Source organism: Cupressus sempervirens, chromosome 10, assembly GCF_028749045.1.
Source record: "Cupressus sempervirens isolate cs-2001-9-10 chromosome 10, ASM2874904v1, whole genome shotgun sequence".
NCBI classification, from domain to species: Eukaryota; Viridiplantae; Streptophyta; class Pinopsida; order Cupressales; family Cupressaceae; genus Cupressus; species Cupressus sempervirens.
This window is the reverse complement of record NC_143127.1, coordinates 827,058,360-827,075,235: the sequence shown is the minus strand read 5'-3', so window position 1 is coordinate 827,075,235 and position 16,876 is coordinate 827,058,360. Positions and strand designations below refer to the sequence as shown.

At 32.4% G+C, this 16,876-nt stretch overlaps 1 protein-coding gene across 3 annotated transcripts; it reads right to left on the bottom strand.

Annotated features, from left to right (window-relative positions):
* Positions 1–1,959: 1,959 nt before the first annotated feature.
* LOC149536499 (heavy metal-associated isoprenylated plant protein 20-like) lies at positions 1,960–12,694 on the bottom strand. 3 transcript variants are annotated; one of them, XM_089803104.1, is made up of 5 exons: positions 12,629–12,694; positions 12,380–12,525; positions 3,888–3,986; positions 2,936–3,011; positions 1,960–2,766 (listed from the first exon to the last, which is right to left on the bottom strand). In XM_089803104.1, the coding sequence occupies exons 2-5, from the start codon at positions 12,389–12,391 to the stop codon at positions 2,438–2,440; spliced, it is 516 nt and encodes a 171-aa protein (XP_089659230.1). In that variant the 5' UTR covers positions 12,392–12,525; positions 12,629–12,694; the 3' UTR covers positions 1,960–2,437. The 3 variants fall into 3 exon arrangements, with proteins under 3 accessions (XP_089659230.1, XP_089659232.1, XP_089659231.1); XM_089803106.1 differs by having other exon boundaries at positions 1,960–2,736; XM_089803105.1 differs by having other exon boundaries at positions 1,960–2,736; positions 12,380–12,694.
* Between the last annotated feature and the right edge of the window lie 4,182 nt (positions 12,695–16,876).

The following is a 16,876-nucleotide window of genomic DNA, read 5'->3' as shown; positions in this document are numbered from 1 at the left end:
AAAGTGTCAAAGTGAAAATGAGGAATAAAACACAGGTTTGCAATTTTATTTACTTTTTTGATAATGTGTACGCACTATAATGTGCATGAGCAATGCTTTGGGCCATCCAAACCATATTGTGTATGTCCTAAATAGTACGTAAATAATATTGCTTGGATGGGAAAACAAAAAAAGTGGCAACTTTTTGGTCCCCCGTCTTTGTGCACGTACCCTAAAGGAAGTTGCATTTGATGATTTCTTGCATAAATTCCGAATTAATGAGGCAGATTGCACTCTAGTGTAACAATGTTATCACAAAAAAATATCTAGTTAAAGAGGCATCTAACTGATATGTGGATAAATGCATTTGCTAGGGAAGTTATAGCACTATGATATGAAAATAGAGACACTATTTATATTGGATGCATATGCTAACACATTTTATTATAGTTTACATATGGAAAAATAAGACAGGACATTATTGTTTGCATTTCGTCAAACACGACAACAATGTACTTATGTTTATAATGAATAGTTACAATCACATACAAACTAGGGAATGCATTGCTTAACTACCAACAAATGTGAACTCACCATGCAATCCACATTACTCTTTCACTCCCATTGAGCAAAAGTTTAAGGAAAACAACTTTCATCAATATTGCACCACCAAGGTTTTCATGTTAAAAATTTGTACACTATTAGCGAAGGAACAAGATGGCTTTAAAAACATTATGTATACTTTTGGAGTTGAAAAATACATACATCACCCAAATTTAGACATCATCACTCGTTGAATATGCAACAATGTACTCAACCGACTAAAGATTAAAAGTAGGCATAGCCACATGTCATACATTATGTAAAATACAATGCACATACTGACCGTTAAAATTTCTAGCTAAACACTATGCTTAACCTGCCATTTACAAACACAAAAGAATCATTATTGCTTGGCTATGAAATAAAATACAACATTTGATGCAAACAAAGCACAAATTGCAAAAACATTACCAGGCAAGTAGACCACAAATGGGTTAACATCAAACAAGATGCATTAACTACCTTGCAATAAACCTTAATGTTAATATTGGTTAACATCAAACAAGATGCATTAGCTACCTTGCAATAAACCTTAATATAATAAAAATATTGTAAAATATTGTAATGAAAATAGTAATGTTATTGTGTATATCATGTTTTTAATATTGGATTTCCATTCCATTGGAGTTAGTGAAAGCAAGTTACCTCTGTTGCAAAGCATTATTACTTCTCTATCATATTGTGATAATTAGCATACAATGCTAACTAGTAAACTCAAGAAACAAAAAATAAATTTAACAATGATGTGACTCCAAAAAATGATATGCATTGAATGTGAACTCAATTATAATTAAGTATTGACCAATAAAAATTGCAATAATTCCTTTCATACAAATTTGTCTTCTTTACACCTAAAAAGCTTTCATCTTCACATTACACCAAACACTACTAAATATTCAATGCAACACTATTTTAAGATTGTTGTCATTTTTTATACCAATTTTATAATACCAGTATTGTCAACACTAGTCAAAATTTAAGAATTTTTACTTATTTCACAAAACTAGCAATGATTGTGTCTATCAAAAGCAAATAGAACCAAAGACATATAACTTTTCAAAAATTTAAACATATGAAAAAATAAATTAATTCTAAAAACCAAAAAATTCCCCGCCATAATTGACCAACAAATAAAGCAAATTGCATCTAAGAAATGTGCCAAAACATAAAGTAATTAAAAATAGCCATAAATAAAAATAAACATAATTTAAACACATAACCCTGGAAAAAGGTGAAAAAGGTGAAAAAGCTACCAGCTCCTTTCCCATGGTATATAATTTGTTTGAAGACCATATAATTTGTGTGAAGATCACATCTTCCATACATCCCAAAGTCAATCCTGCAATTTCTCAAGCCCACATGGTACGATCACAAAAGTATGGAAACACATATGTAGATATTTTCACAATTCCATTGATTACGGTAAGACTGAGTCTTTAACAAACCAGCTCATTTCATTCATGCCTTCACATGTCCATGACTCCATTTTCCACTCCAAAAGCGACCTCCACCTCACGACGTCAAAGACAACAGCGACCAACAACTGCACGTCATGTGGCTTACATAATTACCATCAATAATTGAATCTGAGATGGATACCAAATCAGACTTATTTCTATCAAGCCCCAATCCAGCCAAAACTTACAGCAGTTGTTCTCGAAACCCTAACCCGCCATACAATAATAATAAAATATTAATCCACTGCGAGTCCCTAGGTTCCATTCATACCCCCTAAAAAAACCTAAAGCAGTCCTGAAGCTGAGGACTGACACAAGTGGAAAACTAATATTTTACATATTACAGAGTAATCTTCTCAGATAAACGGTACATTTTACATAAGAATACGATTTTAAAATCACATAACGGTGCATGCATTTGGATCTTCTTCGCTGAACATGGATGAGTACTGTTCATCTTGGCGGTTGGCGTTGGGCGCATTATTGAATGACTCTTTTCTCACATACCCAGCTGGTGCTTTCTTGTCATATGTCTGTGCAGTCACCATTGGTTGTGTTACAGAGTTGTATGGGACGTATGGCCATATCTCTGCCTTTTTGCCCGTGGCTTTCACTTTCTTCAGCACCTTGTTCGGCTCAACATACCCTGTTACTGTTACCTTCTGCATCTTTCTGTTCACATCCACCGTTTGCACACCTGTTCCACACAGATCCAAGATAAAAAACACTAAACCACAACTATCAGAAACAAATGCCAAAAAAAACTGCAGTTTTAATGCTTTTAATCAGATGTTAGCCTTAAAAAGGTTTCTGATCTATGAAAATCTCCTGATTGCAGATCCCACAATTTAGGTCTTTCTATAAACAGAGGAATTGGGGTTTTCTATGATGTTTACCTGACATGCGCTCCAAGGCTTTCTTCACTTTGAGCTCACATCCTTCGCAGTCCATCCTGACCTTCAGCTCAACTGTCTGTATTCCATTCAAGAAATCATTGTTAGTGATTGCCATCAGCTACTAAACAAACCCATTTAAATTTGTCTGAGATAAACATAAATTGTAACTTACAGACCCACTAATTTTGACTTGTAAAACTAAGGCCATTTATTTCTATACCATTTAAGAAAAACCCATTAAATCTGTCTGAAATGTTATGATCAACGATCAATGTTTTTTTGAACGAATCATATAGGTACTTAATGATCCATCATCAAATCAAGATGAAGAGTGCTAGACCAGAAGACCCGTTTAAACTTCTCTAAGACAGGCACAACATAAGGTACGGTACAGACCCGTTGAAACTTGTTTGAGATTAGCAGATTCTACTTCACACACAGTGAAATTTGACTTGCATAAACATAACATAATCTTCCAGACACACTGAAGCTAGTCTGAGATAAACATAAAATACTACACAGACCCATTGAAATCATCTGAGATAAGCACAACATAGAATAAAGACCTATTGAAATTGGGATTAACATAAAGACTACACAGACCCATTTAAATTTATCTGAGATCAGCACAACATACTATACAAACCCATTGAAATTGATCTGAGATGAACAAACCATATTTCACAAACCCATTTAAACCTATCTCATGTGGGCATAACACACTTTACAGATCCATTGAATTCTATCCGAGATTAACATACCGTACTTAACAGACCCATTTAAATCTACCTGATAAACATAACATACTATACCAGTAACTACACAAACCCATTTCAACTTACCTAAGATAAACATGCTGGAGAGACAATGTTTTCTCTCCATTTCATACTCACAAACCCTCCTACCAACTCCTAAACATATGAAGAGAGAGAGAAAAGAATTTGTTTTTTACCTGAAAAGTTTTCTGCTTCTTATGCCTTGAACTACGCCTAAATAGATCTGAGAAATATTCCAGAGTACCGACCGGATTCGCCTTCATCATTCTCTTCCTCTAAATCACACAAATATTCAGGAAAAATGTATCAGCTACAGCTAAAAAAGGAAGCCCTGTTTGTGCTGATCTAGATAATTTAGTGCACTACTTGAGAAGACTCCGTTATGGATATATATATACTAAAAATGCTGAGCACACCGCCCAGTGATATGTCAAAATCAGCATAAAGGAGGAGGGAGGGTCTGGTGAGAAAGCTATAAAATATGCATCACAGTAAGCGGTAGGAAACTGCCATGAGACAGAGACGTACGCGCTTTGGGCTACTGGATCCCACCATAGCTATGCCCTAATAAAGAACTTACACGTGGATGCTGTAGTCAATGTCCCCACAGATATCAGATATCCTCTTTTAAGTAAATGACAAATTTTCATCTACATGCGCTTGCTTTTGTGGTTAGCTGTGATGTCTGACCATTCTCAGAGGTGAAACTACACAGCAAGATACCAAAGTGAAAAGAGGTTGGATTAGGACGGCTTGTTTGTATGTAGTGTATGCTGTATGCATGTACCTTCTTTGGTGGATTTGATTAGAAGAGCATCCACAAAACGTTGGATGTAAAATCGTCGTATTCTCAATAGAAAGAATTTACTTTTTCTCAGTGTGGTTAATGTGGGGATGTAAAGTTTTCACTGTGATGAAGGAAAAGTAGAAGAATTTAAATTTGATTTTTATGAGGAATTATTTTGAAGAGTAATAGACAATAAGTATTTTGTAATTTTGGAAGGTTTGAAAGTATTTGTTCTGCTTTTCAAAATAAAATTGAGATAGAAAATTATCAAATGTCAAATAATTATCAAATGTAAAATATTAGTAATTTTAATGGTGTGTTTTATAAATAGAAAATATAAGGAGTAATATTTTCGTGTGTATAAAGAATTAGAAAATTCATGATCACAAGTAAATTGAAGTTAAGAATTCTAGTCTTATGTGAGATTCGTTAGTTAACATAGGTACAATTCTTATAGGAGTGAGTATTATGGTGGATCTTTTAAGATGTCCCAAAATTTTAAGTTCATGAAGGTACATTATTGGTTCCATGTTGTCTCTAAAGATGTCTTAATCAAGATAGAAAAGGTCATGGATGAAATGGAACTAAAGGTGAATGAGAAAATATCACATTCACTATCATGCTTGTCTCAATAATGACAAACAAATAATATTATTTAAAGAAAAATCACATGTCTTTAAAGAAAAAAATATGTAGACAAAATTATTATATTGAAGAATTTAATATCAAGTGTTTTAATTTTCACCAAAACAACAAAGATTAGCATACTCCATTTGAGAAAAAAATTGCACTGTCTTCGGTGTCAAATAGATAAAATAGAAATGACCAATAAAGATTTCATAAGAGAGAATTTATGTCTTCCACACAATTTGGACATTGGAAACAAAAAAAAAAAAAAACCTTTATTTTGAAATGGAAAGCTTGCAATGACATTAAGGTCAAGTATGCAAGTAATTTAGCAACAAATTCATTTTAAAGTTCTATTTATCAAAGAAATGATTGAAATAATCAGAAAGTTCATCATCAAATTGAATAGCAAGAGATCAATATTTCAAAATGAGAAAAGAGAAAAGCATGTTGTTCTATAAACAATTTTTTTTTCAGAAACTAAAACTATTTAATAATTTTTCTATTCATAAGAGCAAGACAAATCTTAGTATCAAAACTCTTTAGTCCTTCTACTAATATTGTGGTGAATATAATTTCCTTAGACCATCCATTATTATATTTGATTCCCTAATTATTCTCAAGTAGATTCATTCAAAAATCATCAACTACTTTCAATCTACATGTGAGATCTAATATGTTGCAAGAGTAAACAAGTATTAAATTCAAAGTATCATTTGAGACATATTCCATATTGTCACATTACTTGTTTGTTTTAAAAATATTGTACAATTTAGCCAATACCTATGTACAAATGTGCCAATGATAGTGTGCTATTTGTTGCCAATAAAGTTGTGCAAAGTGGTTTAATTACTAACTTGATCTCTAGAAAATGGGTGGCTATTAGCCCAATAGATTATTTGTTAGTTATTGTAACTTGAATTAAATGAATGCTAATTGGAACACGAGAAATAATAGGTTGTCTAAACCCCTTGAAAGAATCCAAAAATGTAGGACCCCAAGAAAATTCAAGTTAAGAACTTTGTTCTCATTTACAATTATTTTAACTGAAATAGGTACAATTCTTAATGAAGTTGTTATTATAGTATCTATTTTAAGATGTCCGAAAAAATCAAATAAATGGAGGTAAATTATTAACTCTATATTGTCTTTAAAGATGTCTTGAACGAAAGAGAAAATGTCATGGATGAAACAAAACTAAAGTGAATGTAATAAAATACCACATTCACTCGAATGTTTGCCTCAATAACGACAAACATTCATAATAAATTAAAAATAAATTACTCAAGACTTGGTAGGAAAAAATGGATAGACAAGAAAAGTAATATCTTGAAGAATTCAACTTCACTTTTATCTATGGACAAAAGGTTTTGTCCATCAGAGGTAAATTTTTCTTGGAGAATAATATTTTCATACTCCATTTGTGAACAAATTTGCATTGTCTTTGGTGTGAAACACATAAGATTGAAATTTAAAAAAAAGGTTTGGGAAGAAAGAGTGTGTATCTTATAGAGTTGAGACAATTTAAACATAAAGGACCTTATTTTGAAAAATAAGACTTACAATGACATCTAAGTCAATTACAGAACTAATTAAATGATCATTTCTTTTCATTCAAGATTTATGTGGTAAAGAGATATTCCAAAGAATTAGAGAGTTCATTGTCAAATTAAATAGAAAAAATATCAAAATTTTAAACAAAAAATTAGAAGAAAAAAAGGAAAAAGTCAATAAATGAAAGTCACCAATGATTAAGATATAATCTTTATTTTATCTTTTATTATATTAGAATTTAAAATATAAAATGAATTCATTCATTACTAATTAATTCACCAACAAATTAATAAAATAAAATAAACTATTTTTAACCCATTTACATTATAAATGTGCTCCAATATTCAAAATAATCATTTGATGCTAATTTATGAGTCTTCATTTAAAAGGTTTATAAACATTCTCTTCTATTCTACTCTGAAATAATTGGATCTAATTAATGAAGCTTGGTCGGAAAGGTTTATAAATATTCTCTTCGATTCCCTTTTGTTCCTAGTTTATCAATCTTGGTTGGAAAGGTTTATAAATCCTCTCTTCTATTCCGAAATCATTTGTTGCCAATTTATGACCATTGGTTGGAAAGGTTAAGCAGTCACTTTGCAGAGCATGCGAAAGGAAAGCTGTGGGAAACAGGGCTCTGCTTTGGAAAATAAAGTCGGCGATGCCAAACGTGTAGCTTTGCCAGCTTTTGGCCTGTGGCAGGTGCACCCTATACATATGCAATGACCAAACATTTGAAATTTAGCCGAAATTGTTTGTATCTGGTTGTCCATTATGAGTCTCGCCAAAATATCGTATCAGCGCGTTGGGAAGGCGTTTCTATATTGACATTAGGCCAGAAGACCACGAGGGCATACCAAGTATGACTGCTTTCAGTTCCTTCTATATAAGATAAGTCTCACGAAATGTTCGAAAAAATAAGAGGCTTACTTATATGGAATGTTTTAAAAGATTTAGCTTAGAATTTGTATTTTAAATAATTTTATTTGTATTTTTAATTATATATTTATGAATATGATTGTGCATGATTTTTTTATTATCTGTAAACAATAAAAAGAAAACAAATAACAATCTTTAAAAAACTTGAACAGGATTGTTTTGTTTTTTACTGGAGAACAGACGAGCTCAACAAGACTTGTAAAATTGTATAGACCTAGCTGGACAGACTAAGTGGAGTCGCCCTTAAACATCACACACTAAGGGAAGAATTAAGCTTGGCAACAAAATGTCAACTTTGACTATTTAACAATTTTGGTTTAGAAATTAAACTTAGTGTGTGATGTTTAAGCCGTCCCACTAACTAACAATACATAAAAGAACTATACAAAGTTTACTAAAATCATCAACGATTGTAATGCAACAAACAACTTACAACTAATCTCCAAATTGAAATTTGAATGGCTTGTGCAGGTGATCACCAGATTTAATCTCCTCTTTATGAAGTGAAATAATTGATGTTTAATTTCCTCTAGGTATCTCTTCTATATCTCGCCATCTTTGTAACTAATCTTCAGCTTGAGTTGGCCTAGTGGTGGAGAACTTGTACTCTGAAAGAGAGGTCACAAGTTCAAATCCCACTGGAGGGTAGGGTATGTACGCCTCATTTGTAGCGCCAAGTGCCTCTCAAAAAAGAGTACGAGTTAGTCCCATATCACTGTCATCATATGTAAACCCAAAAACTATGACATAGTGTCGTGGATTATAAAACCACCTTTCCTTTCCATTTTTTCAATACATTAGAACTATCTTTCTGTTCACATCTACGGTTGGAGCAGACAGATCCAAAAGCAAGAAAACAAAAAAATCATACGTCTCAGAAACAAATATAAAATATTACAGTTTAAAAAATTGGTCAATGCAAAGCAGAAACTGCTCAGAACTCTCCTTACTGCAGGTGCAGCTATTTTAATGTTCGAGGACTTGTTTACGGTTACCCGAGTAGTACCACTCCAGACGACTTGTAAGTATATATGGGCCGCTTAAAAAAATATCATATACCATCACCTGACGGTCGCATGTCACACATAACGAAACTGGAACAGCCTGGTCGGAAACTGGTAAACAACTGCCACTACACAGAGAAGATGTGCTTTTTGTTATTTGGTCCCACTACTAAAGCTACATCCAACCAAATTTAGCCACGTGGATCACTGCAGTTCAGCGGATGTAAGATCTACTTTGTAAGTATACGGCGGATTGTGCAATGCATCCGCCCTTGCCAGGTACTGAGCTTTTTTATTTCAATACTCCCTTTGCCCCCTCGGTAAGTTTTTGAGTCCGTAGTTTTGAATGAGTTGTAAACTGTCATCATCCTGAGAGTTGAAACTTTCCAGGAGGAAATGCTGTTGGAGTAGGACATCTCACTCACCCCAGAGCATGCCAGCCCGTACATTATAATATGGAGATATTTGTTGGAGTTTGGAACGAAGATATTTGTTTTAGGTGGAACCCTGGGCTAATACGTACGGTCAAGATTGGGGCAAGTAGCAGGCAAACCCCACACTGGCGTCCATGATGACACGTGGACAAGTGAAATGACCAAGGACTTGAACCAAAAGTATTGGACATGTCGCCATTGCAATCGAAGATCAAGGGGAGCGACTAAGCTAACTTCAGTACTTCGGAGCTGAGGGAAGAGTTTGAAGCTAATGAAGCTCTTTATAGATCTCGTAGAGTGCGAGGGTGGTCTAAAAGTGTCATTTTTAAAACATTCACCTCCAACCCTAAATAACAGCTCACCAGACAAGTACTTTTTGCACAAATGGACCAGTCAACAACTAAGAAATCGAAAAAAATGATCAATTATTAAATACATGTGTGATCGGCTAATAGTACATGTGCTATCATTTTTGGGGGTTTTTTATGAGCGATTTTGTTGGAGGGCGGTCTATAACAATAGATGTAGTGGCCATTAGAACATGGTTGGCTACTAGGTCATATCCCCTATCTAGTGTCGCCAAAATATACAAGCCTCAATACTGGCAAGAAGGCTTTTATAGCGCCGCATTTTGAAATAAGAATAGGATAATATCTAATGAATTTAAAAAGAATATGTAAATTTTTTGGGAGTGGAATATCTTTGACTCTTAAATGAAGCAGGCTTGAGGCAAAGGTGCCATAAACATTAAAGTTTAACTTCTTATACTTGGAAGTTCTTGATGATAGATAGATTTTGGTTAATTTTGTATATTGAAATAATGTAAATAATGATACAAAACAATTGCCACGTATTGGCATGTACTTGTTGTTATTATAGTTATGCAATATTATTTTCAAACTTTAGGGATTGAAAAGAGAAGATAAGAAATTGATAGCAAGCTATAGAATGAATAGATACACTATTCATCTATAGTAGGAGACATTATGTAAAGGCATATTTTTTTCGAGGCCATTATATCATCAATTTTGTTTAAAATTTATCGTCAACATTTATTTTAGTATGCCTTCATGTTAACTTTTGACAATAGCTTGTTCACTATAACAATCATTTTTCTATCAAAGCATGGAAGGTAAATTTAACAACAATTTTATTTTCGTTTTTGAATAACCATTTAGCAATAACAATTACCAACATGGAAAAAGTAACCCCCCTCCTTTCATTTGTTTGATGAATTGAAGAAAAAAAAATTGTTTTAGGAATAAATATAAAATAGACTTCCACAATCTTAATGTTTGATGTTCATCATTACAAAATTCAAGTTACGATTTTTTGATAACCACAATCTTAATGTTTGATGTTCATCATTACAAAATTCAAGTTACGATTTTTTGATAACCATTTCTTACCCATCCCAATACGTTAGTAAGTTAACTAATAAGATAATCATGTTGAAAGAGTGTACACAACATGTAGGAAAGTAAATAATAATAGTAATATTCTATTTCTAATCAAACTTACACATGAAGCAAAATATTATTAATATGGTAATTCAATAAATAAAAGTTATTCTATTATAAATTTAGATTCAAAATATAGTACATTTTTTACTTTTTCTTATTGACTAATATATGTATACAAAGTTAAAACTTATACATAGGTAATAATAATTAAAATTTTAATTATTTTAAAATAATAAAATTCAATATTAAGTTGCTTTAGATTTTTAATGGACGAAATATTACTATTTTTTTCATGTACAAAGTTTTAAATCAATAAGATTACAAATAGTTTATGTTGAGTAAATATTACGAGAAATTAAATTGTCCTTAAATGTGGAAGTGAACGATGCCTTCCAAAAATTTGGTCCTATAACACAATTTGGTATAAGACAATCATGTTTCATATAAATCATTATTTTTTTGAAAAAATAAATAGAAACTTAAGAAAAATGATAATTAGTTATTGTAAGGAAAAAATAAAATCTTTTGTTGGTGCAAATTAATTCACTAATTAATAGAAGTGAATGCAATAGTATTGACTAGGACAAGTAATATAATTGAGGGGAATAAATGTTGCTATTAGTTATAGCATTCCTATGGTGAAATTATATTCAGATTGGAAAAATAATACAAAAGGATAGATTTTGATTGATGTTTTTGTTTTTGTTTTTGTAGGGGACTTGAGTGCTCGTAACTACTATATTAGCTTTTGGGTAGCTACGTTGAATATTATGAGATTTGTTATTTGTTATGTAAGCAAGGGTCAAAAGGTAGTTATTTTGAGTTGACATCCAATATATATTCTTTGTTACTCCCATAATTGTATTTTGAAATCACAAAATTTACATAATTGATTCAATATTTATGCACAAATGGTTGAATAATCAACATACTATTCATGCCATTAAAGTTGCACAATTAGTCTAATTAATTTTTTTTCTTCCAACTAGTAGGCATTATCAATAGGTAGCTGTTAGCTTACGAAATTATTATTTTTTGACTTAATTAAAACATGAGCAATTATTAATATCAGTGTATTACATAAATAATCAACTATTTCTATAAAATATATTGCTAAAAACAAATACTTATGCGAATTAATAAAAAATGACAAGACAAATTTATGAGCTCTCACATTAGAGCGTACATTTATCTTTAAAAATGTCTAAGTGTAAAGAGAGAATATGTATCGACACATATCATGTATTAATTTTTCATAATTGATTCTTCTTTCTAACTACCTATTCCATCTTGATAATAGATTGATAAAAGCAAATAAATAACAATCAAAAGTTCAAGAATAATGAAAAACAAGACATAGATGTAGTCACGCTTTACAGATATAGCTAGACTAGTACACTCGACAAATGTGCTAATAGCTGATCCAACAAGCTCATTAAACATAGCAGCAAGATGCATGTTAAGCCTAAATACTAATAGATATGAAATATTTATAAATCACTCAAATACACATATTCTCATGAAAACCTATTAAACTTGAAATTTGAGAAATCCAGCACATTTAATCTCTCTTTCATGAAGCCCAAGAGTTCTTCTAGGTGTTTGTTGTATCTATTGCCATCTTTATAACCACTTTTCCAAACATTCGAACATCTACTTTTAATCCAAACTATAATAGAAAACATTATTAAACATCTACTTTTCATACACCAAATTTGTAATTTTTTAAAATAAAACTAAAATACTTCTTCTTAAAAACCAAAATTAAAATCACTTCCATTGATCTTAAAGATACCTATAAATAATAATAATAAAATCGTTAAAATGTAATACTTCATTTCTTTTTCTCTCTCAACTTACCTGCAATTTCATCTTGAAACTCACTACAAGTTCTCAAAAACCAGTCCGACCGGGTTCCAATCGCACTCCTACTATGTAAACGGTAACTGTGACCACTGCATCCTTCTCTGTACATTTGCACACCCGTTCCGGACAGATCCAAAAGCCTGAAAAATTAAAATAATGAAAAACATCATACATCTCAGAAACAAATACAAAAGATTGCAGTAAGGCAGAAATGGTCAATGCAAAGAAGAAACTTCTCAGAACTCTCCTGATTCCTGGTGCAGCTATTTTTAACGTTCGCAGAGCTCTCCGGTCTACCCAAAGTAGTACAACTCCAGAAGACTTCCTAAGTCCCATATATACTTTTATTAATATAAATCATATGCAGTCCACTGACAGTCGCCGGTCAGGCATAACGAAAACGGGAAAAGCCTAGTCGGTAACTGGTAAATAACTGCCATTTGGCAGAGCAGACCTGCTATTAGTTACTGAGGTCCCATGTTCCAATAGGGAACTGCCACGTGGGCGGGATATGATATTATTTTCAACGCATGGGTTAGCGAGTAGTTTTGAACAAATTCTATCCTCAGAGTTGGAAAGTTTCGAGAAGGAAAGCGAAGGAAAATGAGTTCGGATTGGACGTCTCACTTACCACAGAGTGAGGTTATTTATATAATCCTAATTTTTGCCAGTACACACAATATAATATCTAAGATATTTGTTGGAGTTAGGAGCTACACATAATATAATATCTAAGATATTTATTGGAGTTTGGAACTGTGAGATATTTTGGTTTTGGGGAAGGGATCACTTAGTACGTATGGTTATGATGGTGGCACGTGGCAGGCAAACCCGCAATTGTGCTATGATAAGACGAGGACGAGAGAAGTGACCAAGCAGTTACCCTTTAAACCAAAAATATTGGACACGCTGTTATTGAAATTCAAGGTCAAAGTTGCCCATTGTGTTTGTCGCCAATATATAAACGTCTATGTTGATATCGGGCTTGTAGGAAGTCACTCTTCTACTAGGTACGTATGGGTCAATTAATGAATTAAATTTTGATCGAATTAAAATGTTACAAAGGTAAGGATGAGGTTGTGATAAGGTTTGTAATTATGATTTCTTTTAAGAAATCAATCTCGGATTACGTCTCATAAGGAAGTTCTAGAGGAAGATTACTATTTAATTAGTATAGCTAGCTTTGTGTAGTTTAGATTCTTATAAGGTACATTAGATTTTGATAAAAATATAAAAATTTATTTGCATGTAATTTAAATGTGTATAGCATCATTTTGGCTTCTAGGTAGTTATGATGAACATTGTGTAATTTATTATGTACATAGGAGTTAAAAAGTGGTCATTTTGCATTGACATCGCATAAATGTTTCATATTGTCTCATTTTTATTATGTACATAAGAGTTTTAAAGTGGTCATTTTGAATTGACATCTCATACATGTTCCATATTGTCTCATTAAACATTCTCTATACCAACACAAAATTTGCATAACTCGTCCAATGCTCATGCACAAATATCCAATCAATCGTATATTATTTGTTCCAATAAAGTTGTTCAATTGGTCTAATTATTTTGGGGAAAAAGGGAGACTTTAATAAGATGTAAATCTCTGCTTTTTCGATCCACTAAGCCATTTAAATATATATGTGAGGGAAAGAGGAAACTCTCCAAATATAACTCCTCTTTATAACCCAAAATAGATTAGCTAGGACCCAAAGAAGAAAGGGAGCCAATTCTAAATTTGAACTATAAAGGAGAATGCAATGCAAGGAAATACAGTCTTTGGCCCTTATAGTATAATGTGTATGCAAAAGTGAACCAATTGCTTAAATAATGTAGACTTTAGTGTCCTAGATATGACTTATTTCATAGGAACAAATATTCATTTACTTAGGGATTGGACATTGCAACTAGTAGCCAAATTAGGACCCAATACATCATTTAATCATTAGCCCAAGGACATTAAACTTGAAATGGGTCACCATGATATATGCACTAAGTTCCTCTTCAGACATAGATTCTACCTAGAATCATCCTATTAAAATGTCAATGTTAATTTTACTCCTTTACTCCTACTACAAGTAAATGCAATTTTGTTCCTAGTGGTTGTAGGAACAACAAACAACTGTATGTTTCTACCGGCTGAAGCAGTCATGCAGAGTTACTGTTGAAAAATACTATAGAAAGCATAACTAAAACTCAACTAAAAATATTGATAACTAACCCATGTTACTAGAAATGAAAGAGGATGACTCCCTAAGTGGGCCCCCTTAGGTAGTGTCTAGATTAACACAAAAGATCTAGATGGAAAAATTCATAACTTTATTGATAACAAATTCAACAAGTACAACAACATGCTCATAACTGACTTGTTCTTACAAAGTGCATTAACCTATCATCCTTATTCTTACTAAGAGCGAATATGACCCTTTTATTCCAGAGTTCTTAACTAACTAATCGCTTCGTTGAAAGTATTATAGCTTTATCCCTTTTTACAATTAAGAAGGATTTAAATGAGAACAAGGAAAGAGTCATAACAGTTAGGAGAATTAAGGAACCATTGCCCTAGATTGTTGGATTTATAAAGAAGTACTACTGCTAGATATATGGTGAATAGTAAACCTCTCATAGAATCCTTTAATGCATTACAATGAACGTTGGCTAAACCATCAACTACTTCCTTGATTATTGTTGAAGAGTCCCTCTTTGACATAGTCCTACAATAGTATTCTTAAAGTAGCGGCTCCATCTTCTTCTCAACTCTGGTACTTGCACGTTATAACTAACAATCCTATAATCTTGGGTTAATTCAAAATAAAACCTTAAATATGATTCATCATTCCATCCACATATTTATTCCTTATATTAAAGTTAAAGCATTAATTCTCCATAATGACTGTAGGACGCATAATAACAATGACTACATGAAGTTCTTAGGCACACAATTTTAAAATACATTATATACTATCATCAAAACAAGAAATATTCAACCATGGCATAACATTAAGATGTACTTATATTAGCATATGATACTAATTATAAAAGTCCACATATTGTCTGTAATTAATACTTAAAATCTATGTAATAACATAAAAAGGTTTTGAAAAGGTTCTTGAAAGTATATGAAAAGCATATTATCTACTAGCCTAAGTATGCCAAAATTGAGGCTCATCATTCCCCACAACTAATTCAACCGATGGTCCCTCAATGGTTGTTCTTGTGTGTAAATTGTCTTAAGTCATAAATCGCCCTTCATCTTCTCTAACTCTTGTTAGTGTTTATCTTCTACGTCTCTGTCATACATGTTGTCCTCACCCCTGATAGTAAATAATGGCCACAAAAAGATAGGTGGTTGTATTATCAATGGGAGCTAATTTTCTTCTTTCCTAATCCATTGTGTATATACCTTGTGGCTCTCATTGTGGCAGCTTGGAGAAGACTTCGAGAGTGTGTCTCACTTTTCTATTGTCAAATTTTCATGTCTCGCCACCTATTATTGAAATGTAGTAATCTAACCTACAAATCAACATTCACAATTCTCTCATATTGATAATGATGCAGGAGCATTTTGGGTGTGTGACCAGTCTTGCATCAACCAAAAATATTTCTTGTTTTCTATATGAGTATGTTGTTCATGAAGTAGTTGTTGCTACTTTTGTTTTCATGTTGTGCACAATTGTCATCATGTCTAGGACCTATCCTAGATCCTTGTCCTAAGTTCTCAAGTTCTTTTGTTCCTTATTTCTCGAGTTCTATGTCATTATTTATGGTCCCTATTTTCGTTTATTTTTATCTAGTGAAGCATGTTGTTTTGATTGATGTAGTTCTCTTTGATTAGTTGGCATCTTGCACAATTAGGAATTGACTCCTAAGACATGCATGGATGTACCTTTAAGTGTGCATGATTTCACATTGTCCTTTATGTGGATCTTGGTTTACTCTTCCAAGTATGGACCTATACTATGGACCTATACTGTAATTAGATGCTTGACTAGCCAACTTGTGACTTAGCTAGCTATAAAATAAGCTTTCTTAAATGTAGGAATGTGTGGAGAAGGATTAGAAGATGGAAGATGGAAAATAAAGGATGTGAGCTAAGACTTTGAGATTGTAAAATTCCTTTCTATAATAAGGTCATGTAACTCGAAAGGCCTCACAATTGAGCATGTTATAGTTTTTTATATATGTCAAGTGAAATAATTACACCTAAAAATATGTTGCATCTAGCCTCGTGTTCTCTATGGTTTCATTAATTTATGTATTGATTTTGTGTGCATCTATGAGCAAGGAGTGTTAGATGGTCTAAGTTGACTTTATTTCACATGTTGTTCTAGAATCCCTATATCTCCCTATGTCATATCAGAGCGAGTTCTTCCTTGAGGCTTGGATCATGGAGAACCTTGTTGAATTTGGTTGCAGGGTGACATATCTAAAATCTGACCTATAACTTGTAGAAGGTTACGATCTTGTAGGAATTATTGTCAAGATGGT

Excerpts from the sequence above, each read along its gene's own strand:
- LOC149536499 (XM_089803104.1), bottom strand. Across the intron at positions 3,012-3,887 it reads AGAAGCAGAAAACTTTTCAG|ACAGTTGAGCTGAAGGTCAG; the intron begins GTAAAAAACAAA and ends AATGGAATACAG. Across the intron at positions 2,767-2,935 it reads AGCCTTGGAGCGCATGTCAG|TGTTTTTTATCTTGGATCTG; the intron begins GTAAACATCATA and ends GTTGTGGTTTAG.